Source organism: Jaculus jaculus, chromosome 4, assembly GCF_020740685.1.
Source record: "Jaculus jaculus isolate mJacJac1 chromosome 4, mJacJac1.mat.Y.cur, whole genome shotgun sequence".
Taxonomy (NCBI): Eukaryota; Metazoa; Chordata; class Mammalia; order Rodentia; family Dipodidae; genus Jaculus; species Jaculus jaculus.
This window is the reverse complement of record NC_059105.1, coordinates 22,658,314-22,685,489: the sequence shown is the minus strand read 5'-3', so window position 1 is coordinate 22,685,489 and position 27,176 is coordinate 22,658,314. Positions and strand designations below refer to the sequence as shown.

General features: G+C 45.9%; 1 protein-coding gene across 1 annotated transcript in view; it reads left to right on the top strand.

Moving 5' to 3' along the window:
- Iqca1 (IQ motif containing with AAA domain 1) overlaps nucleotides 1–27,176 on the top strand; it is a 164,603-nt gene that overhangs the window by 7,132 nt on the left and 130,295 nt on the right. The window contains exons 2-5 of the mRNA XM_004662272.2: nucleotides 692–1,016; nucleotides 7,159–7,278; nucleotides 9,146–9,337; nucleotides 10,703–10,774. Of these exons, the coding sequence (XP_004662329.2) occupies nucleotides 692–1,016; nucleotides 7,159–7,278; nucleotides 9,146–9,337; nucleotides 10,703–10,774 (709 nt within the window). The remainder of the gene's footprint in view (nucleotides 1–691; nucleotides 1,017–7,158; nucleotides 7,279–9,145; nucleotides 9,338–10,702; nucleotides 10,775–27,176) is intronic.

Below are 27,176 nucleotides of genomic sequence, written 5' to 3'. Positions count from 1 at the left end.
AGCTATATACACTCACAAATCAGTCCACTATTCTTGATATTAACTACTTCATTATTTAAATGAGGGTAAAAATACTGGCATCACAGGTATGGCGAAAAACAACCACATCACTTAAGAAAAGGCTTTTAAAACTATTTACTAATAGTACCAGTGGTCACCAAAAGCCATATGCACATCAAAACAGAGCATACATAGGTAGGAGGGATGGCTCAAGGTTAAAGACACCTGCTTCCAAGCCTGCTGTCCCAGGTTAAGTCACCTAGCACCCTCATTCAACCTGACAGAACATGGCGCACATGCCTGTCATCCCAACAATGCACCCAGGGCAGTGGGAGGCAGAGCCAGTGGAACCCGGAAGCTTGTAGGCTGGAGCACACGAAGCGAGATGGCAAAGTGACAAGGAGGATGCTGCCTCAAGCAGTGTGCAGGGGGAGGACAAACACCCCAAGGTCCTCAGACTTCCACATATGCTCCACGGCACATGCATGCTTCCCACACAATCATACTCATGCACACAGATACACATTCAAAATCAAAAACAGGGCATATGTTGTCAAAAGAGTCGTTCACACCTGCAACGTTCCAATGCTCTGACTACGCACTGTGTGTGGCAATGCCAGGTAGCCAGCGTGTGTACCTGACGAGGTGCATTTCACATGTTAACCAGCCTGAACTCTCTGTCTTCCCTCAGAATGTATAATAAAATGTGGCACCAGACCCAAGAAGCCCTCAATTCTTTGCTTGACAAAGAGTCTCAGAAGATAACAGAACCACAGAGCAATAAGGTCATCATCTTCCAAATGCTGGCCACCTTCTACATCAAGTACGTGCAGATCTTCCGAAGTGTGGAGAATGTCTACGACCAGATCGTCCATCCTCAGAAGCGAATATTGATCCGAAAGATACTGGATGGAGTTATGGGCCGCATTCTGGAACTGAAGAATGAAATGGTAGAATTGGAATTAACTGAGTTTCATTATTTTGACGATATCTTACAGGACCTCAAGTTGGCTCCCGTGAGTATTCTATTGGCATCTTTCCTTATTGCTCTCTTTTTGCTGTAAATGAGACGTGGCGGCCTGACCCAGTCATGTGTTAAAAGTCTAAACACTGCCTTTCAGTTACCCCCCCACTTTCATGGAGAAGGATCGGATCCCTTCCTTCCTCAATGCCAGGCGATACTTGCACAGTCCTTGGGTCTGTTCAGCACTGAGGCTGGCTGCCGGATGCCAGGTTATCTTCCCAGACTGTGGAGTGCAGAGCAGACAGCCCCCAGAGCTGTGCCTTTTATTAACTTGGTCCATGGACATCCCTCGGCCTTCCATTATCCTGTCACCTGGACAATGGCCTGTGGGAGGCCAGGTCATTATGCCCAGGACGATGCAGCTCCTTCTGTGCTTCCGTCCGTGTTGACCTGGGGGGGGGGGGTTACATTTACGGACGTTGTCACCTTCGATGTGAAGGAAGAAGATGACCCTCCCTGGAAGCTTCCCCTCTGGCATCTGGTGTCCTGGGCACCCTCCTGTGATATTCAGCCTATGCCACTGATCTGCCCTTTGCTCCCAGATGCCCAGCCAAGGTTCCTCTGATGCCCTGTGTGTCTGGGCCTCCAGGGGCTCGCAGACACCCGCCTTCTTAGGTGCTGTTGGGCTCATGGGCTCACCCTTCGTTCTGAAAAGAGTGTTTCCCTCAAAGCTACAGGGTCCCAATTTTTAATTTTGGCATGGGATTTAATGTTTCTGTGATTGGAAGATATTTTGAGTTTGTGAGGGTCATGTTTCTGTCTGGGGTAGACTCTCTCGGTATTATTGTGTGATTACATCAGAATGGACTGAAGAGGGAAACTTGAATAAGGGACATGTGGAAGATTGCTCCAGAATCAATCTCTCTCTCTCTCTCAGTTTCTCTCTCTCTCTCTCTCTCTGTATGTTTCATACATTTACAAGAAAGAGAGTTCCACCATGAGACCCAGTCAGGTGTGCTTGACCCACCCACATGGAAAAAGCAGAGACAAAGGCAAAACAACTATTTATTCAGTAGCATTCCTCAACTTAATCAGTAAAGTGACATTACATGTCTGAACCTGATCCCATTGCTATGAGGTGATTAAGGACTGGAAATTTGATGGGATTCTCACTGCCATGCAGCTTTTGCTGGTCATCTTTCTCTGGGCCAGGAGAGTTACTATTGTTGGAAAGGTACTGGGGGAGCAATCATTACACAGGAAAACTTTGTGTGGGGTCTGTGATGGTTTGATTCAGGTGTCCCCCATAAACTCAGGTGTTCTGAATGCTAGATTCCCAGCTGAAGGAGATTTGGGAATGAACGCCTCCTGGAGGCAGTGTATTGTTGGGGGGGTGCTTATGGGTGTTACAGCCAGTGTCCTCTTGCCAGTGTTTGGCACATTCTCCTGTTGTTGTTATTCATCTGATGTTGGCCAGGGGATGATGTCCATCCTCTGCTCATGCCATCATTTCCCTTGCCATTGTGGAGCTTCCCCTCGAGTCTGTAAGCCAAAGTAAACCCCTTTTTTCCCAAAAGCTGCTCTTGGTCGGGTGATTTATGACAACATTGTGAACCTGACTGCAAAATGGTTCTATCTGGTCCATTAAGAACCATCAAATCAGACTGGAGGGATGGCTTAGTGTTTAGGTGCTTGCCTGTGAAGCCTAAGGACCCTGGTTGAAGGCTCGATTCCCCAGGACTCAGGTTAGCCAGATCCACAAGGGGGCAGTGTGCATGTCTGGACTTCATCTTCAGTAGCTGGATGCCCTGGCACATCCATTCTCTCTCTCTGTCTGTCACTCTCAAATCAATAAATGAAAGTTAAATATTAAAAAGAACCATCATGTCATAGGATTTTGTAGTAGGAGGGAAAAGAAAGAGAACCACTGAAAATGGAAGTGAGTGGAGAGTTCACTGGATCCCCCATGATGCATTTCATACCCAGAGGCCTATGAATTCTCATTCTGGCTGCTCCTGAGCTGGCATACACGTGTGTCCCAGACAGGGCTCTGATCATGGAGACCAGGCCAGTACTGCTGGCTGAACCTACTGACCACCTGCACATCAGGGATGTCACACAGCTTGTCCAGGGCTGATGGGAAATAGCGTTAGTGGTCCCTGCTGCAGTAAGGTGTGCGTTGCTGGCAGGAAACACCTGACTAAGAGAAGCCTGTGGGAAACAAAGGATCTATTTTGGCTTACAGACTTGAGGGGAAGCTCCATGATGGCAGAGGAAAATCATGGCATGAGCAGGGTGGACACTTCCTCCTGGCCAACATCAGATGGACAACAACAGCAGGAGAGTGTGCCAAACAGTGGCAAGAGGACACTATATGGCCATAATATATATATATATATATATATATATATATATATATGTATATATATATGTATATATATGTATATATATATATATATATATATATATATATATATATATATATATATATATATATATAGCTATATATGGCTATAATACCCATAAGCCCACCTCCAACGACACACTGCCTCCAGGAGGCATTAATTCCCAAATCTCCATCAGGTGGGAACCTAGCATTCAGAACACCTGAGTTTATGGGGGACACCTGAATCAAACCACCACATTCCACCCCTGGCCCCCATAAACTGATAATCATACATGATAGAAGATACAATGCATTCAGTCCAACTTTAAAAGTCCCCATAGATTTTATCAATCTCAATGATGTTCAAACATTCCCATAGTCCAAGGTCTTGTAACTGAGCCATAATACCCCCCCCAAAAAAACACATAATGGCATATAAATAAATATTCACACTGCAAAAGATGGCATTGATTAGAGCAAAGAAATATTAAAGCAGTATAAGATTTAAACAGGGCAAGCATCAACTCTGTAGCTCCAAGTCCAACAACTGAATTCAGTGACAAGTCTCCAAGTCTGATCATTCTAACCAGCAACAAGTCTCTGGAGTTCCAATTCCATCCCTCTAGCTAGGATACTCACAGTCTTGGAAAACTTCATCTGGTGCCAGAAGCCCTCTTTGGTAGCCATCTCATAGTCCTGGCCTCTCCACTGGGTCTCTGCTACAACCTATGGTTCATTGTCATGGCTATATAGAGTCTCCACGCAGGTAATCCAACAAGCCTGTTTCACACTGTTCATGGCCATTCCCAAATTACAAAATCATGTTGCAAATTCAATGACCCTCTCTTTCCTCCATTTCTTATACTCCATAATACCAGGTGGGATGCCAACTTGTTAATCGAGTGGGAAATAGAGCTGACTGAAGAATAGGACACTCTTTCCGCATTGTGGCCCCTTCCAAAGAGTCTGGATTCTTCCTGTTGTCTCAGTGCATGTCAGCTGGCCAAATCTCAAAGGTCATGATGTCTCTAACAATTGCGGTGGAACAGGCAGCAGTTTGGGCCCAAAGATTTCATTTCTGTGTCATATTGCTGTGCACATACCAGTCTGTTTCTACACAATGTAACCCTGCCTAAGTTCTCAGGACACAGGCATAACAGCAAGCCTCTCACACAAACTGCTAGCCCAGCCCAGGCACAGCTCTTTCTCACTCTCATAAGCCAAACCTCACAGTCCATAGTTCTTATTGCATTCAGATCTTTCAACTCTCACCACAATAGTCCATCAAGCTGTACTTACATCACTACAAGGTATATCTTAGACCAAGGTTTCAAAACCTCCCACATTCCTCTTGAAAATCAGCTCCAAAAAGCCAAAGCCACATAGTCAGGTGTCTAGCAGCAAATGACACCACTCCTTGGTACCAACATTACTGTTTCAGTCAGGTTCACATTGCTGGCAGAAATCACCTGACCAAGAGAAGCTTTTGGGAAAAGGGGGAAATGATGGCATGAGGAGAAGGAGGTGGGCATTACCCCCTGGCCAACATATGGTAGACAATAGCAATAGGAGAGTGTGTCAAACACTGGCAAGGGGAAATTGGCTATAAAACCCATAAGCCCTCCCCTAAAAATACACTGCCTCCAGGAGGCATTAATTCCCAAATCTCCATCAACTGGAAACCTAGCATTCAGAACACCTAAATTTATGGGGGACACCTGAATCAAACCACCACAAACCATATCAATAAAGTTTTTTCCTAAAAGTTGTAAATGCACACTTGCACACTCTCACTAATAAATAACATCAGAAAAATAAATAAATAAAATCCAGGAGCTGGCTCAGTGGGTAAAGTGCTTGCTGCACAAGCCTGGAGACCCGAGCGCAGACACCCCCCCCCCCACCAGCACTCACATGAAGGCTGGCCCGGCAGCACGATTGGAATCGCAGCAGCGGGAAGGTGGAGACAGGAGGATCCTTGCGGCTTACGTTTAGCTGCATCAGGTGAACTCCCAAGTTCAGTGAGAGACTTTGCTCAGAAGTAAAGTAAAAAGGGCTGCGGAGATGGCTTAGCAGTTAAGGCACTTGCCTGCAAAGCCTAACAACCCAAGCTCAGTTCCCCAGTGTGCACATAAATCCAGATGCACAAGGTGGCACATGCAAGTGGAATTCAGTTACAGCAGCTAGAGGCCCTGGTGTGCCTATTCTGTCTCTTCCCTCCCTCTTTCCTCACAAATAAATAAATAATTTTTATATAAAATAAAGTGAAGAGAAATAGAGAAGAGAAAGACACCTGGCTTCAGTCTCTGGCCTCCACATGCATGTGCACCCACCCACACATATAAACATGCATGCACACCAACACACCACACACATACATGGGTATAGGTCAGTTTTTTCAATGAGCCGTATCACAGCATTAGACAAGAGTGTCATTGTTTTTCCTTGGCTGTCCTCTACCCAGAGAACATCCGCATCACCATACTCGAGTACCTTGCTGTCAGGTCACCTTCAAGCCCCAAGTTTAGGTACACGAGAGTGATCACCTCCTTTGAGAAGTCCTTGGGTTAGTGTCCTAAAAATGTTCCCCCTGTCTGCTCTAATGCCATGAAAGAGAATTCTTATCCCAAATTCCCGGGATGAGAAGGACACGGAGGAGGTGTGCCCAGAATGGGACGCTGAACCAGAACCCTCGTGTTCTGCTTAATTGGTCTTCCGGCAGCAGGCAGCATGGCCTTGAAAAGTCCTTCCCACTCACCGTCCCACTGGAAAGGACAAGTGTTCATTGCTTTCCACTAACTTGAAATATTTGGCAAAGTAAGGAATAGATGTTTTTACATACTTTTTATTGTGTAAAATGCAAGTTTCCTAAATGAAACAAATTAATTGTATAGATGACATTTGTAACAGGGTGATTTGGGTTCAAATAAAACCAAAATCTTAGAAAAAAAGACCTTTTTTGTACATTATATAACACATATAAAACAAAATAGAAAATATCTCATAAACTTGTAACATTCTCTCTGAATACATTATCTTACGTGTTTCTCATAGGCAACAGGTTGGTTACAGTACACACGGCACGGAACTGCTCAGATAATAACGAACAGACACAAATACATGTCAGCTGTCTGGTAACATACAAGCAACACTGCTGTCTACTCATGCTAAAAAATTACACAATACTGCCAGGAAAAGTCTTTAAAACTATATACTTTAATAAGGAAAAAAAACTCAGTAAAGATTGATAATACTGAGAACCAAGACATTCAGAGATTTCAAAAGTCATGCTTCCTTTCAGTTGATCCAAAATGTTTTCAACTAACTTTTCAAAGGTTAGTTCAGAGCCAACATTACTCATAAATGGCATATATTTATTGTTTCATATGTGTGCTCTCTAGAAAAATACATTGTGACCATCTATACACAAATAGTTGATGGTTGTCACGATGAATTATTGGGCTCACCTCATAGATCTCTGTAACCTGGCAGTTGTCTCAAATCATGTTTCAGATAGGCTAAAGGGATCCCGTATCTCCTTAAAGCAATTCGTGATGGGACTGTGAGCTGAGGCCTAACTGATATGAGCTCCTGAAAAATTCCAAGCCATCCTTAGGATCCTCCTCTGACTGCCCATCTCTCCCTGGTGGCACGGGTTTCTCATCTGTCCAGTGGCCCGGCAGGGCTTCCTTGACAATGGGAAGCAGGGCAGGTCGCTCTGATGTGCTTGTTCTGCCATAACGTCTCTGGGAACTTGAGTCCTGGGTCCTAATAGAATGTTCTTCTGTTTATTCTCTCTCTCCTCCAGCAACAGCTAGATGTCCCCATCCCTAAGTATTTTTTGAAGGAGAGATTGGACGTCATAAAAGGAAGAGAGAAAATCCTTTCTTGGATCTTAACCAACAGTGGATTGCAAATACCTCAAGTGGTTTGTATCATGTCAGCATTTTTCATCATTGGCCGAGCTTCCTTTCTCTGTGCTCTTGATTATGTGAGAGGCGACTACATTGTTCTAATGTGAAGAAGGAGCCTCCCCTCCTTAGTCATGTGTAGACGATGGCATAGCTTTTGTATGATAAGTAATCATTGCTTTTCAAGAAAATAAGATGAAACCATAATGTGCTGTGGGTTAAATCAGAATCCCTAGGGACTGGGGAGATGGCTTAGCAGGTAAGAGTGCTCATTGCACAAGCAGAGAGACCTGAGTTTGAGCCTCAGCACTTATGTAAAAATCCACATATAGCCAGGTGTGGTGGTGCACATCTTTAATCCCAGCACTTGGGAGGCAGAGGTAGGAGGATCGCCATGAGTTTGAGGCCACCCTGAAATTACATAGTGAATTCCAGGTCAGCTTGAGCTAGAGTGAGACTGTGCCTCAAAAACAAGATGCCTGTACCTCCAGTGTTAAGCAGGGACAGAGAAGAGGATCACCAGGGTCCCTGGCCAGCCCATCTAACTGAACAACAGAGCGCTCTGCATGCAGCGTGACTCTGTCTCAGGGAAATAAGATGCAAGAGTGGTGCAGACACCCAACTTCTTCCTCCACCACACACATGCAGACCCCACACAGCCCACCCTGCACATACTTCCACACACCATGGAACATCCTGGGGTCTCTAAGAATGAGTCAGATATCGACTGGGCTTAACTTTTTCCTCTCTGACTCTCCTACCTAAGTGCAGAGGCAGAATGTGATTGACATGAAATGGCAAAGGGCCATGTGACTTCCCAGGAACTCAAGGTGCATGGTGCCCTCTCAGTTGCTCATTGGCCTGTCTTAATTCTTAGCTGAGGGACATCTGGGAAGGAAAGAAAAGTCCCTCAAGAGACCCTGGCATGTACACAGGACAATCTAGGGTGGTGGTCCCCTCCTTCACCTTGTTTGAGGCAGGGTCTCGTATTTATCACTCAATGCCAGACTGGCTGGCCCATGAGTGGGGAGTCTCTGGACTCTGCCTCCCACTGCCATATGATAATGCCCACGCTGGAGACCCTAGACTCCACTCATCAGGTTGGTACAGCAAGAGCTTTTACCCACTGGGCCATCTTTCCAGCCCCAGGATGTTTTAAAATACAAATTTATAAATACTGGAAGACATTTTATATACTAAAGTAAATGACCTAACACAAGCTTAATGTTACTCATATTTATTAAGTCACGCTTAATAGGCATTTACTTGCAGCACATTTTAAGTTCTTATGGTAGAGATATGTTTCTAATTCCTGTTTCCATGATTAAGCTAATGAAGTATTGGTGGGCATCTCAAGTTTTATTGAATCTGTCTTATTGAGACTTCTTGCATAACTTGCCACCAAACAAAACTTCTGGGGTGCTTGCTAGCATTTTGTTTGGGAGGATAGAAGACCTAAAGTCAAAGGCCACAACATGAAGTGGGTCTGGCATCAAATTATCCACGGGGGCTGGAGAGATGGCTTAGCGGTTAAGCGCTTGCCTGTGAAGCCTAAGGACCCCGGTTCGAGGCTCGGTTCCCCAGGTCCCACGTTAGCCAGATGCACAAGGGGGCACGCGCATCTGGAGTTCGTTTGCAGAGGCTGGAAGCCCTGGCGCGCCCATTCTCTCTCTCTCTCCCTCTACCTGTCTTTCTCTCTGTGTCTGTCACTCTCAAATAAATAAAAAATAAATTAAAAAAAAAATTATCCACGGTTCTCTTGGAAGCAAGTGGCACTGGATGGCCTGCGGCTTCCATATCACCTGGGACGCTGCAGGGGTCGACGGGCGGGGGGACGAATGTGGCTCAGATGTGTAACCAGCGATTCGTGCTGTCCTTTCACAGCGCCACACGGTGAAGAGCATACCCTTGGAAGAAGCCGTTAAGCTCGTCCAGGTTGCCGAGCGGGCACGGCAGGGCCGCCTCAGAGCGCTGTTCATGAAGCAAATCTACCTTCAGGAATTGAGAGCCAAACAAATGAAGATGTTGGGTGATAAAGTGGTCGATACCAGCACTGCTGCACTCCAGATTCAGAAAGTACGAAGGGGCATGGTGTCCCTAGAGTTGGGGACCAGCTGCCTGTCACAGCTGGAAAGGCACCCCAGAATTTTTAGAGCTGAGCACCTAAATTCAAAATGCCAACATCTTGCCAGTAGCAAAGCTGGAGTGAGCTTGTATACTTCAGAAAGATGTATTAACTTACCCTGGGAAGCCATTCATTAAACTTGCTCATATTTTAATTTTTTTTAAATACTTTTAATTTTTTTAAATTTATTTATTTGAGAATGACAGACACAGAGAGAAAGACAGATAGAGGGAGAGAGAGAGAATGGGCACGCCAGGGCTTCCAGCCTCTGCAAACGAACTCCAGATGCGTGCGCCCCATTGTGCATCTGGCTAACGTGGGACCTGGGGAACTGAGCCTCGAACTGGGGTCCTTAGGCTTCACAGGCAAGCGCTTAACCACTAAGCCATCTCTCCAGCCCACATATTTTAATTTTTATTCTAATTTTTATTCTAATGTAGGTATTAGACATAATACTTAAGCATTTTAAAAAGAACTCTGACCACTGTTGGAAAGAACATTGCTAAAATTCAGTGAAGATGTAAATTCCTGATGATTTTTTTAAAATACACATCCATGTCCAAGCATATGATTACAGAAGGAAGGAATGAGGATTAACACTTGGTAGCTTATAGCAAAGTCTACCATTTAAAACATTTCAGCAACCATGACTAACAACAAGAATAGTGATGTTCCTTCCGTAAGTGTCTCCAGGACTGCCCCTACTCTCTGATGAGCACCACCAAGTTGTACCCCATCTTCATCAAATAGAGGCCAGAGTTACTTACAGGAAAATGAAGAGGATGATGGTGTGGCACAAATTAGAATCAGGTTTGAGAGGAAACAGGCACATGGGCACAAAATGAAACCAGAAGAGCAAGACAGTGTCCCTAGTTGTACTTGATTGGGACTGGGAGAGGACAGTAGGACAAGGTGTCACTTTTTCTGTCCATCTCTATGGCAACCTAGGGCTTCAGTGTCCCAATGAAGGCTTAATTTATACAATTCCTTGAAGCTTCTTTGTGGCATGCCCCCATATTACATTAGAGTTTTTTTTCTTTGCGAATAGAAAATTTTCCTTAGCTCTAGCTTCAGTCTTCTGCCATCCAGAAGTTTCTGTTACATCACAAATAGGATTGAAGGAGATGTAAAGATCATTTCTGAGATGTCTGTTCTTCAGAACTATTGTCTGTGATTAAACAGGCAGCCCATTCGGCAGACACAGCCTGCGGTCTTGGAGTCTGAGGCCTGAGGGGTGCAATCACTACGGCAGAAGCAGCATGGTGGTACTGGTTTTGCCCTGTGTCTGACCCTAATACCCGTGTGCTTGATTCCAGGTTTGGCGAGGTTTCCATCAATCCAAGAAAACAGAAAAAGAGAGAGAGGAGGAGATGATATTCCTGGGAATGGTGAGTTCCCCCACAGACAGCCCGGTGTCATCAAGACACATGTCTCCTCTAGAAGGTTCCTTTTGGGAAAGAGAGGAAAGTAAGATAGGTGGCGTGAGAGAATGGAGGCATATGGCTGCACGTAATCCTACCAGGCAGCCAGAGAGGGTGACGGCTGTGTTCCTGCACACACCCCTGGGAGATGCAGAGTGCTTGAACATGGAAGCCACTGAGCAAAGGTCGGAGATAGGCCATGTCTGCTGTTGCCAAGGCCTCTGGCTTAGTCAGTACTGGCTTTGGGGAGAATGCTAATTTTCTACCTTCCTTTGATAACCATGGATTTGTTTCCTATGACATTTACTGATGCAATACAGGCTCAAAGTTGTCTTAAGCAAGGGGTATAAGTTATGGCTTAATCACTTGTAGTATTTTTTATTGAAACATGACTAAATGAATGCCAACCTGCAACACATGGCCCTAGTTCTGTGTCTTTGTCCAGTGTACCCCGTGGTGGAGAATGCCACAGAGTTGGAAGGGAACATTTGAAATGTCTTGCCATATGCCAGTGTCACCATAGACACGGCCACTCAGAACAACTGCATCAGTGTGCTCTTGGTTTCTGTGGTCCGAGGGTCTGGCACAGCTCAGCAGGGCTCTCCGCTTTCGGCCTCCCACTCGGCACTTGCGTCGCCAGGGCTGGGGTCTGCTCTGAGCCTCAGCCGGAGAGGACTCTGCTCCTGAGCTCCGGCAGCTGGGGGACTTCACACGGCCGCCTGTTGCCTCAGAGCCAGCAGGAGGACCGGGCCCCCCCACAGCGATGCGCAGACCACCATCACTGCCTTCCTCACGGGAGGTGAGTGTCACGTGTGAGTGTGAGGACCAGGCATGGGGTTCCACAGACCCCATAGCCTTCCCACTGTGAGGAGTTCTGGGTGTCATGGAGAGAGGCTGGTCCAAAGCAGGCTCCATGGCCTCAGCGCTTCAGTCCCAGAGCCCTCTCTCCTTCACTGAAACTACTTCCGGGGATCCTGCTGACCCTCCCAAATGGGTGTCAGCCCCATGGGCACTCAGAGCACATAGTCTTTCATGTCCACGTGACAACCCTCAGGCATTTGGATGCAACTCTTTGGCCCTGCCAGCCAGCTCTACAATGCCAGCCACACCAGAAATGGTGACCACTCTTGGTGTGTCCTCATTTGTTGACAGCTCAGTTTTCATTAAAAAGCTGGGTGTGTTGACACACACACCTTTAATCCAAGCGCTTAGGAGGCAGAGGCAGGAGGATCATTGTAGGTTCAAGGTCACCCTGAGAGTACATAGTGAATTCCTGGTCAGCCTGGGCTAGAGTGAGACCCTACCTCAAAAAAAAAAAAAAAAATCATTGTAACTTAAAGAAATGAAGAGGGAACCCCCACTAAGGTACTATAGCATCATTTCTGGCCCATTGAAGGAACTACATTGCTGGGGGACCCATGGTGCCTGCAGGTAAGAGTACTTAAGCATCAGTGCAGACCAAGACAGGAACAGAGTCTTTGAAAACTACTAACAACATGCAGAGCTCTGACGATACCAAGCAAAGGAAGGAGAAATGGACTACAAATGCACCATAAATAATGCAGACACTAACAGGACAAGACACTGTTAGATCCTTCTTCAAACCACTGTGCTCATAAATGAGGAGATACTGAACAGAGATGGCCCAGGGCAGTGTAAACACTGGAGCACACAGGCGCAATAAGAAACTGCGGTATGCCAACCATGGCAGCCAGTGAACAGAGCCAAATCCCTGCTTAGTGTGGGTCCCGAGAGACACAGGTGTCCCCATGGAATCACATGTGGAGGAGTCATTAGGAAATGTCTATAAAGGGCAGCGCATGAGGCTGGGGGGCTACATATAGGTCTGGCAGCCTGTAGGGAAAGAGCCAGGAAGAAGGGCTAGAGAGAAAGACTCCCAGCCGGCAGCACGCTGCCAATAAAGAAACCACATCACTCTTGAGAGTCCACCTGGGGCTGGAGAGACGGCTCAGCAGTTAAGTAGCTTCTTTCAAACCCTGAAATCTGGATTTGATTCCCCAGTACCCACAAAAAGCCAGACGCACAAAGCGGCACATGCATCTAGAGTTGGTTTACAGTGGCAGGTGGCCCTGGAGCAACTATATTCTCTCTCTCTTTTTCTCAAATATTCAAGAATATATTTTTTCAAAAGTCTACACTGGGGCTGGCGATATTGCTCGGTGGTTAAAGTCGGCCAGCCTGGGTTAGATTCCCCAGTACCCATGCAAAGCCAGATGTACAAAGTGGCACATGTGTCTGGAGAACATTGTCAGTGTCAAGAGGCCTAGCATGCCTCCACTCACACTCCCTCTCTCTACAAATAAATAAATGACAATATTAAAAGTCTACACTGGGTTAAAAAGGGAAAAGAAACCAAAGTAATATATCGAAGCCCAGACTGGGCAAGGCCCAGAGACACACCCATCTCAGGCTGGAGTTCCATATCTGCACATCAGCATTGTGCGGGAACGGGTGTCCAGAGCCCACCAAGACAACGAGAACACCAACAGTCCATCTTTAGAAGCAGTGGCCTAGAGTTCATCGATGACGGTTTTTTGGGGGGGGGGGAGGGAGGAAAGGGTTTATTTTTAGCTTACAGACTTGAGGGGAAGTTCCATCAAAGCGTGACAGAGCAGAAGCTGGGCATCACATCTTCTCCCATCAGCTGGACGACAGCAGCATAAGTGAGTGATCTCTGGTAAGAGGGCGTTGGCTTTATAAGCCTCCAGGCTTATTCCCTGTGACACAACTCCTCCAGGGCTCCATCGCCTGGGCACTAAGTCTGAGGTTTAATCACAAACACGTGAGGTTGTGGAGGGTCTTTCCCATTTAAACTGTCACATTCCTCCCTGGCCTCCATGTGTCATTGACCATCTCATGATGAAAAATACATTTAGTCCAACGTGGAAATCCCCCGCAGTCTTTACTAGTCCCACCACTGCTCAAAATCCCAAAGTCTCACCTGAGACAGTCTCTTATCTGTTACTCTGTAAATTCAAAATACAAGTTCCAATACATAGTAGAACAGAGTAAACATTCCCATTGCAAAAACAAGGCACGAAGCTATGTATGGTGGCACACAACTTTAATCCCAGAACTTAGGAAGCAGAGGTAGGAGGAGTACCATGAGCTCAAGACCAACCTGAGAGTACATAATGAATTCCAGGTCAGTCTGAGCTAGAGTGAGACCCTACCTCAAAAACCAAAAAAAGAAAAAAAGGAAAAGAAAAAAAGAGTAATAAGAAGAAGGCAGCACAGCAAAGCAAGATGAGACTGATGGAAGACTGAAAATCGGAAAAGCAAACATCAAATCCTGCAGCTTCGTGTTGGGGTACCAGACCCACGATGAAGTCTCTGAGCTCAGTACTCCATCCCACCAGCCGTGGCTGCTTGTTTTTCTGGCAGACCCACCCAAGCCAGAGCAAGTAGCTTTCCTTGGCCGAAGTCCCATAGTCCTGGCATTTCCAAAACCCTGGGGTCTCCAGTGCAGCCAACCCATGGCTTATCTTCACAGCTCCATGACCTCCCGTGACCTCTATACAAGGACTATGACCATGATCACATTAGCTAGGGGCGTCTCCCCAGAACAGCATGTTGCAAATCCAATGACTTCCATTTCATGCATTTGTCATACTTCCAAAACTAGTCCCAGGTGGACATGAAGCAAACCTGAGGAGAACACTGCTTCAGTGTTCTCCCTTCAGGACCCCTCCCTTCCAAAGAGCACTCCCCCCATTCTCCCAGTGCAGAGCAGCTGACTTGTCCTCCCTCCTCCGTGGTGGTGAGCTCTTACACAACTGCCCCTGACGCAGTCTCTGTGTCTGGGATCTGAACCTGCTCACATTTCCCCACCAAACACAGCAGTCCATTACTTTCAAATTCAACTTTGCTCCAGTTGTCAGGACATAGGCAGAATGCATCCAGAATATCACATGAACTGCCTCTAGCCCAGTTTCGACAAAGTCCTTCCTGCCCCCTTTGAAACCTCATAAATCAATGCTGAACATTTCTCTGTGCATTAAGGCTTTTTAAACTGTCAACAGAATAGTCTATCCAGCTCTGTTTATAACACTGCAAGGTTTCTCTCATCCAAAGTTCCAAATCCTCCAACACTCCTTCCTCAGACTAGTTCAAAAGGGTCAGGCCTATGGCAGCAATGCCCCCATTTCTCAATACCAATATTATGTTGTAATTACCTTCTTGTTGCTGGGTCAAAATGCCTGACCAAAAGCAGCATATAGAAGGAAAGATAAGCTTCTCTAACCAAAAGTGAGAGAGAACTGATTTATGGATGGAGATAGATAGATAGATAGATAGATAGATAGATAGATAGATAGATGGATGGATGGATGGATGGATGGATGGATGGATGGATGGATGGATGGATGGATGGATACATACATACACACACACACACACACACACACACACACACCGACAGACAGATATTTCAGCTTACAATCTTGAGGGGAGGTTTCATCATGGTTTGGCAGAGCAGAGGCTGAGAGTCGCATCTTGTCACATCAGCTTGGTGGTAGCAGCAAGAATGAGAAACCTCCTCTGTTCTTTGTAAAATATAGCATGAACACTATAACCAATGCTTTATTTTTTTTGCTTGCTCTTACATCTTCCTGTGATAAATGTATCTGCTGTCTACAACATTACTGATAAAATATATGTTGTGAATTTTCTCAGAGGAGCAAAAGTATAAATCGTGGTTACCTGTGGCTATTTTTAATTTTTAGTGAGAATTCTCATACAAGCACATAATGTATTTTGGTCATGATCCCACCATTGCTTTCTTTTGTCCTTCCTCTTTCCACTGAGCCCTTTGTTTTCCCTGCTAGTTCCTCTGCTACTTGGATGTCTTTTTTGCCCTCCTTGATCATCCATAGCATCATGTTGATGGTCCAAGTATTATGCATGTCTTCTGCAGGTCGTGACAGCCACTGTGATCTCATGAATTCAGGCATCTCGTTGTGTCTAGAAGCCAGTGTTCCAAAACACTCTTTGCCACTCTTTGAACCTCCCATTCTTTCTGCTACCACGTCCTCAAAGGTCCCTGGGATGTAGAGGCTGTGATAGAGATGTCTAATTTAGTGAACACTCCACTGTCCCTTCTCCTGAGCACTCTGAAGAGTTTTGAGTCTCCTCAGTGGCCACTGCCATCTGAAAAGAAAAGCCTCTCTAACCAGAAGTGGGCAAGCACTAATCTATGCATGGAAACCTACTTAGAGGGCAAGTTGTGGGCACAGGGTGTCAGGCGCCTTGCAGTGTGTTGTCCAAGCTCTGCTCATTTATCTGACGTACTTCAGTGAGTCAAAATCAAGGTGTGATTTCTCCTTTTCTGTTTGTAGCAGTCAACAATGCTCATGGCATAAGCAGGGGGAAAACTAAAGGCACGCTGCCATTTTTAACCAATGTGGAAACATAATGATTATTTATTTATTTGCAGAGCTGAGCATAGAACCCAGGGCCTTTCACATGCTGCACAAGCATTCCACCACAGAGCTACATCCCCAACTCTTAATACTGTTTTGTGTGTGACAGTCACTACTTCCTGTCTGCCCCCCTATCTCCCCACTACGGGGGATTTAAACCTCTGAAACTGTGAGCTAAAATCAACTGTTGAGCCATGCAGTATCGGTTACTTTCTTGTGGCTTGTACACAAGACCTGGCTGGAAGCAGCGGCAGAAAGATAATGCTTTCATGTGGCTCTTGGTTCCACGGGACACAGCCTCCCGGCAGGAGCAGGAAGTGAACCACATGGCCCCACCAGCAGGGAGTGGGTAGAGAGAGCAGCCATCAGAGCTGATGTCAAACCCCATGGCCTGCTCCCAGTGACACACTTCCTCCAGCAAGGCTCTACCTCCTAAAGGTTCCCCAGCCTTCCCAAACAGCACCACCAGCTGGATTAAGTCCTCAAATGCATGAGTCTATGGAGAGCATCTTACATTCAAACTCCATAGTCATTTTTGTCAGATATTTATCAGAGCAGCAGCAGAAATAGCTGACTACAAAGATGCTTCTAAATAAACTAAACACACACTTAGTTGTAGCACATCTCCAGCTATCATTTTAGGTTTATTAAACTGCTAATAAATGGTGCATCTACCTTAATGAGTCATCGAAAATACACTGTTTGCCTATAAATTCCCTACAGTATTCTTTAAAAATATTTTTAATTTATTTCAGTCAAGGGGACAGAAAGGGAAAGAGAGACAGCAAGGGGGAGGGGAGAGCACCCATGGGTGGGCCAGGGCCTCTTGCTGCTGCAGAAGAACTCCAGACGTGTGCTGCACCTGCTGCATCTGGCTTTTAGGGCGTTCTTTTCAATAGTGAAAAATTCAAAGTAATTAATTACTGCTCTAGATTGTGTATGTAGTTACATAAATTATGTTGGCCTTTCATACTATAGTGATATGCTGGCATTGAGAAGTGTATTTGTAAGTCATTTTGATTGATACCATTAAAATACTCAGGAAAATTCAGCATGGATAGATAGATAAGGGCATTTCCATGCATATATAAAAGGGAAATGTCAATTTTTAACCCAGCTCATGCTTTAATGAATTTTGGAAGATTTTTTTGTTGTTATTTCCATAATGTCCAAATTTCACTTTCTCAATTAGGAACAATACACTTTTGAAAGTGAAAGCGTTACCAGGAAGATGGCTCAGTGATGAAGCATTTGGCCACAAAAGCACAGAGACCTGAGTGTGGATTCCCAGCACCCACACAGCATGCCGGTCATGGCGGCATGCACCTGTATTCCCAGCACTGGGGAGGCAGGGACAGGTAGATTCCTGGGGCTCCCTGGCTAGTGCATTGTTAACCTCTGAGTTCACTTAGAGATCCTGTCAAAGAATAAGGTAGAGATGCAAGAGAAGCAGATATCTGACATCAACTCCTGGCCTCACACACACATCACATACACGCCAATGCAAAGCAAGTTTAAATGGCAGTAAAATATGATCGACTTTTCTAAGAGCCTAGATTATTCAGTATCTATGAATGGGCAAAAAGGTAATAAGATGACACCCTTCAGAATACATGGATATAGAATGCAATGATAAAAACTATAATTGTGTTGAGTTTTCTACTTGAAAAACTAGATAAGCAAGATGTAAGATCTCATCGAAGGTGCCCTAAGTCTCATATAAAATTTCACACTAGCAGAAGTTTGAACTCAGCAGCCTCTAGTCCAGGGAACTTCCACTGCATATAACCCATTGGCATTTACCAACCAGCTGCCATGTACCACAGGCCAGAACCCAGACAATGGCCACACGTTGTTCTTTGACGCCCCTGCTCCTAACAGCAGGCCTGTGCCATACTGTCAGCTTGCCTTTGGAATTTCTCAGCTGAAATGAACGTTGTATGGAGTCATTTCTCGGCAGGACAGTGTGGCTGGTACAAAGGGGTAGTCCGTCTATTTTACATTCTGTGTGACTATCTTCGGTACACTTCGTTGAGTTTGTCTCCTCCTGATATCACATGTTCTGTTGAAACATTAACCACTGAGAAATACATGGATTCAATTTTTAAAGGAATGTTATCTGCTGTTTGCTCACTGACGACCATAAATATTCATTACCTCAACCCTGGGACATGTTTTCAATTGAGTCCATTTTCCACTGTGTCACCTATCATGCACTGCCTCCCTGTTGTGCGATGTTGTTCTTTAACTCCTCTTGTCCCATCATGCCACGCCACATAAATAACTGATCCAACCCTGTACAAGATGCCCAACAAGCTGCCAAGAGCGACAACCCAGTCATGGAAACAGAGCAAGGGACATCACTCTGCCTTCCACTGCAGACTGACTGCTATACCCCTTCCATCCCAAATGCATGATATATGCCTGACTACATGCTACCCCTTGACTACATGCTCCTCTCCTGAGTACAAGCTACACCCCTGACTACATGCTATACCCCTGACTACATGATACACCCATGACTACATGTTACTCCCCTGACTACATGCTACACCCCTGACTACATGATGCACCCTGACTACATGCTACAACATGACTACATGCTACACCCCATATTACATGCTATACCCTGACTACATGATACACCCCTGACTATACGTTACTCTCCTGACTACATGTTACACTCCTGACTACATGCTACACCCCTGACTACATGCTACACCCCCGACTACATGCTGCACCCCAGACTACATGATGCACCCTGACTACATGTTACACTCCTGACTACATGCTACACCCCTGACTACATGCTGCACCCTGACTACATGTTACACTCCTGACTACATGCTACACCACTGTGTACATGCTCTACCCTTGACTACATGCTACACCCCTGACTACATTTTACACACCTGACTTCAAGTTACACCCCTGACTACATGTTTCTCTACCAATGCTAAGTAAATATTTTTTTGGCACTCACCATTTTAAATATTTATGTTCTAAAGTCTTTGCAGGAAAATAATGAGCAGGCTAAGAGCCCATGTGCAGTGGCTTTAATTGGCAGAGCCAATGGCTTGAATCCAGTGGAAGGAAACTTAATGATGGCAGTGCATTCCCGCCTGTGGACCCTTTACACAATTTCTCCTGCAGTCCTGACCATGGAGTATTTTATGTTCCCCTGAAGCTATTGTCGTTCTTGTGATAATGAGGAATGCTGGGGACACCCATTACAGAGGAAAGCTTGTCACTTCTACAGGCATCAACTGAACCCTAAAAGCACCGTAAAACCTTGTTTGTTTTCAGATTCTACTACAAAACAACCATTTTATATTGCTGTGGGCACAATAAATTCAGTTGTTTTTCTTACTAACAAATACTCCTAGCACATGCTGGGACATGCTTTAAGCAAGGTTCTTACTGAGGCCCTACAGGTAGCTTAGTGTGCACTCAGCCTGCTACAGACCCAGGACTCCATGTTCTCTGTGCACACTCAGCCTGATACAGACCCAGGACTCCATGTTCTCTGTGCACACTCAGCCTGATACAGACCCAGGACTCCATGTTCTCTGTGCACACTCAGCCTGATACAGACCCAGGGCTCCATGACTCTGTGCACACTCAGCCTGGTGCAGACCCGGGACTCTATGTTCTCTGTGCACGCTCAGCCTGATACAGACCCGGACTCCATGTTCTCTGTGCACACTCAGCCTGATGCAGACCCGGGACTCCATGTTCTCTGTGCACACTCAGCCTGATACAGACCCGGGACTCCATGTTCTCTGTGCACACTCAGCCTGATACAGACCCAGGACTCCATGTTCTCTGTGCACACTCAGCCTGATACAGACCCAGGACTCCATGTTCTCTGTGCACACTCAGCCTGATACAGACCCAGGACTCCATGTTCTCTGTGCACACTCAGCCTGATACAGACCCAGGGCTCCATGACTCTGTGCACACTCAGCCTGGTGCAGACCCGGGACTCTATGTTCTCTGTGCACGCTCAGCCTGATACAGACCCGGACTCCATGTTCTCTGTGCACACTCAGCCTGATGCAGACCCGGGACTCCATGTTCTCTGTGCACACTCAGCCTGATACAGACCCGGGACTCCATGTTCTCTGTGCACACTCAGCCTGATACAGACCCAGGACTCCATGTTCTCTGTGCACACTCAGCCTGATACAGACCCGGGACTCCATGTTCTCTGTGCACACTCAGCCTGATGCAGACCCAGGACTCCATGTTCTCTGTGCACACTCAGCCTGATGCAGACCCGGGACTCCATGTTCTCTGTGCACACTCAGCCTGATACAGACCCGGGACTCCATGTTCTCTGTGCACACTCAGCCTGATGCAGACCCGGGACTCCATGTTCTCTGTGCACACTCAGCCTGGTGCAGACCCGGGACTCCATGTTCTCTGTGCACACTCAGCCTGATACAGACCCGGAACTCCATGTTCTCTGTGCACACTCAGCCTGATGCAGACCCAGGACTCCATGTTCTTTGTGCACACTCAGCCTGATACAGACCTGGGACTCCATGTTCTCTGTGCACGCTCAGCCTGATACAGACCCAGGACTCCAGGACCCTGCTTGGGAGCTTCTGTCAAAACAAAGAGAACAAAAGCCGTGGGACAGAAGTTTTTTACATCTATCCTGTCCTCCCAGAGCTGAGCAGTCTAGCTGGGTTTTGTGCATCAGTCATCGTCGTTGCTACACAGGAAGTCTGACAGTTTATGAAAGATGAACAGATTCTTAGGGGACTGATTTTCTGGGCTAGTGTTGGAGCTCAGTAGCAGTGATTGCTTAGAACAGAGAAGGCCCCAGGTTTGATCTGAGAAGAGCCAAAACGGAAGAAAGGAAGGACTGGGTGAATGAGGGAGGGAAAGAAAAGAAAAAGGAAGGGAAGGAAGGAAGGACAGAAAGACTTCATTTGGAGTTTTTGTTTTGCTCTATTAATTTTAAAATCACTTTCTCTGAGTGGCAGGTCTCAGCCATGAGGTAGCGGTACCCCAGTTTTGAGTGGTGCTGGTGTCAGCTGCTGAGAGAAAAGTACGCTCTAACTCAGGTACTTGTGCCAGAGAGGTGGATGGGGTAGGTCCAAAGCCCAGCTCCACATCATACCGAGGACAGGGCTGGAGCCAAGTCGCAACCCCCCCCCCCCCAGAGCTTCAGTTTCCCCTTCGTCAGTGTGGCCTGTGTCATGAAGTAACAGCTAGGAAGATGTCATCTTGGGTGACAAGATACATTTTCCAGATGGCTGATCTGAACAACAGCACTTGCCACTCACAAAAATGCAGACTACTTCAAAACAAGTCCTTGTACAAAACACATTCCAAACAGTCTCCAAATAGAAAATACCACGGCTTCTGTTGTCATAGCCTACTGTGTCTGGGTACTGGAAACTCAACTGTGCATGTCTGATCTGGAAAGGCCCACAGAGCTGAATCTACCTTACCTTAACTAGTGTACTTACCTTCAGGGGACAGTCTGGGGTGCTCAACGTGGCAGGTAGGAATCCACATAGGACTACCCCAGAAGAGAGTTTGCACAAGGCAGCCAGTGACCACCTGCTCCCAGCACAGCTGCCCTGCCAGACTGACAGAAGTCTGGTGATGAGGTCACCCTGCAGAGTCTTAACGATCTCAGAGGTCCACCTTGGCAACTCTTGGGGAGTCATGCTTGTACTGCGGTACTTGGGCAGATGAAGAAGGTGTATTACAAGTTCAACGCCAGCCTGGGTCACAGTGAAAGTTCATCCCTGCCTGGGTCACAGAGAAAGTTCATCCCTGCCTGAGTCGCAGTGAAAGTTCATCCCAGCCTGGGTCACAGAGAAAGTTCATCCTAGCCTGGGCTACAGTAAAAGTTCGTCCTATCCTGGGCTACAGTGTGAGAACCTCCCCCCCTTTTTTTTGTAATCCACTTGAAAAACAGGCAAAAATCACCATTGTTTCACAATCAAATAGATTTGGGCTTTCTATTTCCCTGAGACACTTGAGTTTGATTTCAAATCTTTTTCAGGTATTCTTATCATTTCTTCTTCCTGGGTTCCCAGGTCTTCAGAGAATAAATGACAACATATTGTCCTCCCTTTGGTCTCCTGACCCCCATGTCCCTCATCTGTGCTCTAGGCAAGAGGTTTGTCTCCTTTCATCTCTAGGAGGGCCAAAGTCCCTTCACACAACACAGGACACTGGGCCAAGCAAGAACTCTGACCAGCTTGCCTGGGATTGTATCTGCTTATAGCGCATGACACAGGGACACATTGGCTTCTTATTTTTTAAATATCAAAATGTATTTTATTCTGGACCTCTTTCAGATCTGATTCAGATTACAGTCATCAAAGCAATACAGTGCAAAGGGAAACCGCAACAACAAGCCATGTGCCTGGAAGGATCGAAGGTCATGGGGAAAAATCACAGTGATGGGAACCAAAATACCAAACCAAAAACCAACATTGTGTTGTTCACATGATGCAGTGTTGGAGCCACTGTTTCTGTACATCGAAAACTGAGCAAAGACTTTGAACAGTAGTCAGCTCTAAGCACCACACAGGGTTCACTGTTGTGTATTTCTAATGTCTTACGACCATGGGTTACATACACAATATATAACTCAAATTTGCTTATCAGACTGCTAGCTTCTTTACTTCTCTCGGCTAGAAAAGGTCAAGAAGGGTTCTGCCACCGCTCTGATGAACCCCAGGAACACAGGCAGTGTCATGTGCTAGACAGGGAAAGTAAAATGTGTAAAAAACCACTTTGCAAGGCAGTAGCAGTTACAGTTACAAGGCATGATAGTTTGAAGTACAACAAGCCGAAGAATCAGCCAAGACAGACAGCAAAGCAGAGACAAGGACAGACTGCAGGAAACTGTCTGACCACTTCCTGGATGAGCTCTTGAACTCTCTATGCCTCCACTTCCTCATATACCCAATGAAGGTAATATCCTCTCTACTGCTTAAGGCCATTGTGAGGAATAACCTACTAATCGTTGTGCAGGGAGCCCCTAAGTACCTTTGAAGTGTTAACTTAAATATATGGTCAAAGAAAGGAAGGCATGAAAGAAGCCGACTGAACCTGCATTTTTTTTTTTTTTGTTCTTCTTGATTCTAAGTAAGCAATTTTAAAAAATATTTTTATACTTTTATGTCAGAGAGAGAGAAACACAGAGAAAGCGTAGGCATTCCAGGGCCTCTTACAACTGCAAAAGAACTCCAGACATATGTGCTCCTTGGTGCGCCTGGCTTTATGTGAGTAGCAGGGAATTGAATCTGGGCCAGCGAGCTTCACAAGAAAACATCTTTAAGTGCTGAGTCACATCCCCTGCCCACACATTTTTAAAATAGTGATTTTTTAAAAAGGAATTCAGCCCTAACAGGCTAAAAGTCATTCTTTGGTAGTTGGTAAAATTATGAATGTTGGGCTGGGGAGATAGCTCAGCAGTTAAAGTCATTTGCTTGCAAAGCCTGCTGGCCTGGGTTCAATTCTCCATTACCCACATAAAGCCAGATGCACAAAGTGGCATATGTGTTTGGAGTACATTTGCAGTGGTTGGAGACTCTGTGTCCATTCTTTCTCTCTTAAGTAAGTAAATAAATTTTAAAAACTAAAAAAATCGAATCAAATATGGATCATGTAATGAAGATTCACCCTTACTTCCTGAGAACAAAGTTCATCGGTTGGTTCTCTCCCCTGCCGTTTTACTTTCCCCTCTTGGTCTAGGCAGCGAACAGGTGTGCTTGCATCAAGACAGACCTTAAATAGAGGCATCACTTTGCAATGAAACGGTGGGGCAGGGACACACGGCTGGTGGAACACCCCCTTCTTGTACATCTTGACAGCAACACACCAAGCAGCAGGCACTCTGCAGCTTGAGGCCTCCCGCAACACAAATCAAGAGTCTGGGTAATGGGGGGAGGGACAGCTCCTGCAAGCTCCTCCCAAGAGCGCTGGTGCGCATGTGCGCGATCAGCTGCTGAATCCCATTGGCTGTCATCATTCCCTTCCGCTCTAGCCAGCACCACCCGCCACAGAGCAAGGAGCTCATCCACACAGTCCCAAGCACAAAACCACTTATTGGCAAGTATATTTGGGGCTGATAAATTGAAGAGATTTTCATTTGGACAAATGTCCATTTTCTCTTACTAATTTCAACAAGGATTTTTAAAGACAAAGCCCATCAAACATTAGCTAAGCATTCTAAGTTAATGGAGCATGGAGTCCTATTTCTCACATGCTCAGAAGCATCCCATTATGCCCCGTTCTACAGCAGCATCGATTATTAATGTGTATATTTTTGCTGACAGAAGACCTTGCTATAAATGTAGGTTTCTTTGTCCTGTTCCGGGTCATTAACTGTGGGAAGCTGGTAGATATAATGGTTTGTTCACATGGGAAGCCTTCATTAACATGCATTTCAATCTCGTTTTCTCTGGGTCCCTTTAATATTCGTAATTTATTTTTAAATGAGTTACTGTTTATGTGGTGAGTTAACAAATTCAAATTCCAGATGACCAAAGTTGCAATAGAGGAAAAGATGTTTTAGCCCAAACGACAAGCTACTCATTAGCATATCATGGAAATATATTAGAACCTTTAAATTCAAAAACAACTAGAGGAGGGAGCTGCAAATGACCCAAATGTGCTTTTTCGAGAGAATGTCTATATCGAGAAGTACGCATGGATGCGCCCACAGGAACCGCACAGCGTGGCGTGATCCACGGGGCTGCCCCTTGCTGTGGCCTTCTGCAGCCGGGTGCCCGGGGAAGGACGCAGATGCCGCTCCCCCACCTGCTTGGTGGTCCTCTCCCCTCTCCTTTCCACCTCCAGAGGCCAAAGTGAGCTTCAACAAGGAGAGAGGCAGTACAGACAGGAGCCGATTCACCTCACAGCTGCGCACCGTGGTGGAGCTGCTCATCAGACACAGCAGAGATGCCCACGGCATTTCTTGATCTTCTTGTTACTGCTATCACATCTGACCAGAAGTAGCTAAGGGAATCAGGGTTCACTGTGGCTTCTAGATGGGGGGAGGAGAAAGTAGCCCATCATAGAGGGCAGCGTGGCAGCCCCCTGAGGCTAGTGGCAGGAGTGTTTCTATCAGGCATTTTGGTCAGAATGATAGAAAGTAACCCATAGATGTATTCACACATAAGCTTGCTATGATGATGTACACATGTGTGCACACAACTCACAAATAAAGAAACAACCATTCTCTGTGGCAGATTTCATATCGTCATTGAGTCTCACTGAACATTTTCTGGTGTCAGCCCATGGTCAGAACTCACAAATGAACATAATGCTGATGTATCTGTCTGTTAATTGCTATTTGCATTTTAGTTAATGAGTAAGATGAAGATGTTTGTGAATATTTGTGAGAACCTCATTTCTCCATGCTCTAAAACTATGCACCTCCTGGCTGAATCCAAACGTGGCTGGGAGGGATATTTCTCAATAGTTGTGGAATGTATGACATAACTGATACTTGGCACACTTTTGTGTTAACCTACATTATTTAAATTTTCACTGTCACTCTCCAAAGTTTCATCGAAATGATGAAACCAAGCCCTGGTCCACAGTATTTGTTCAGTTCCTGTGGTGCAGATATATTCACTGTGGCTGACTGGAGCTGCTTCCCTGAGCTCAGTTGGGAGTTTACTCTTGGCAGCACAGCTATACTCCACAACAGGGCTACAGCAGACATAAGTAATCCCAAGAGTGTGGGTGGCAGGATCCCGTAAAATAACTCAGAAGTAATGACATTTAAGCCTTGATAATGTTTGTTTCCAATGTAATCCTATAGCTAGGATTCAAGAAACCACTAGCCTCAGCCCGTTTCTTTGCCCACCTCCTTTACCCTCATCCCTGCAATCCTCCAATGTGGTACTGGATGGACAGACAGTTTGGCCTTGCTCCCTGCTGCCTTGTGGGCTAAACATTCCCTCTGATTTTGCTTCCCCAGGGATTCAGAAGAACAGTGATTTGTTATATAGTGACTTGAGGTTCATTTCTACACAAGCCTGTGTAGGTGCTGTGTTCTGCTAAGGGCTTGTGGGATGCCTCACAGCTGCATTAGTTACCCCCTCGTTGCTGTGACCAAATACCTGACAAGAAGCAGTGGGAGGAAGGAAGGAAGGAAAGAAGGAAGGAAGGAGGGAGGGAAGGAGAGAGGGAGAGAGGGAAGAAAAGGTTTATTTCAACTTATGGTTTCAGAGGACCCACTCCATCACTGTAGGGAAGGCAGTGGCAGCAAGACAGGAAGACAAATGGTCACATCACCTCCACAGTCAGGAAGCAGAGGCGAACAGGAAGTTGGTACAGGCTATAAAACCTCAGGGCCCACCCTCAGTTGAACCACTTTCTCTAGCAGGACTCCATCTCCTAAGGATTTTGTATGGTGGAAGACAATTCACATTCTAACCACAACATCTACCTTGCTTGCTGATCAGAGAGATTTGTTAAAGCTTTACCTTTTCTTACTGTGAAAGGTTTTTAAGGATAATTAAGTTTGTTAGTTTTCTGTCACTGTAACAAAATACCTGAGATGATCAGCTAAAAATGATAAAAGGTTTATTTTGCCTAAGAGCTTTGGAATTCTTATGCGTGATCAATGGGCTGCACTGCTTTGAGCCTGTGGTGAGGCAGAACCATGGTGTGAGCACATGGTGGACAGAAACTACTTGCCTCATGATCTGGAAGCATAGATGGAAGAGGAAGGGGCTGGAGTACAAAAATCCTCTTCAAGTATACACCCCTAATGACTTAAAAACTTCCACTAGCCCCCATGTCCAAAGAGCTCCACCCCTCCCAACAGCTTTTCTCTGGAGTCCCAGCCTTCAACATGGGGGTCTCTGGTGGACATTCAGGGTCTACACCAAAGCACTGAATATATGGGTTTCAGTTCCCCCTTGATGGTGAGTGAG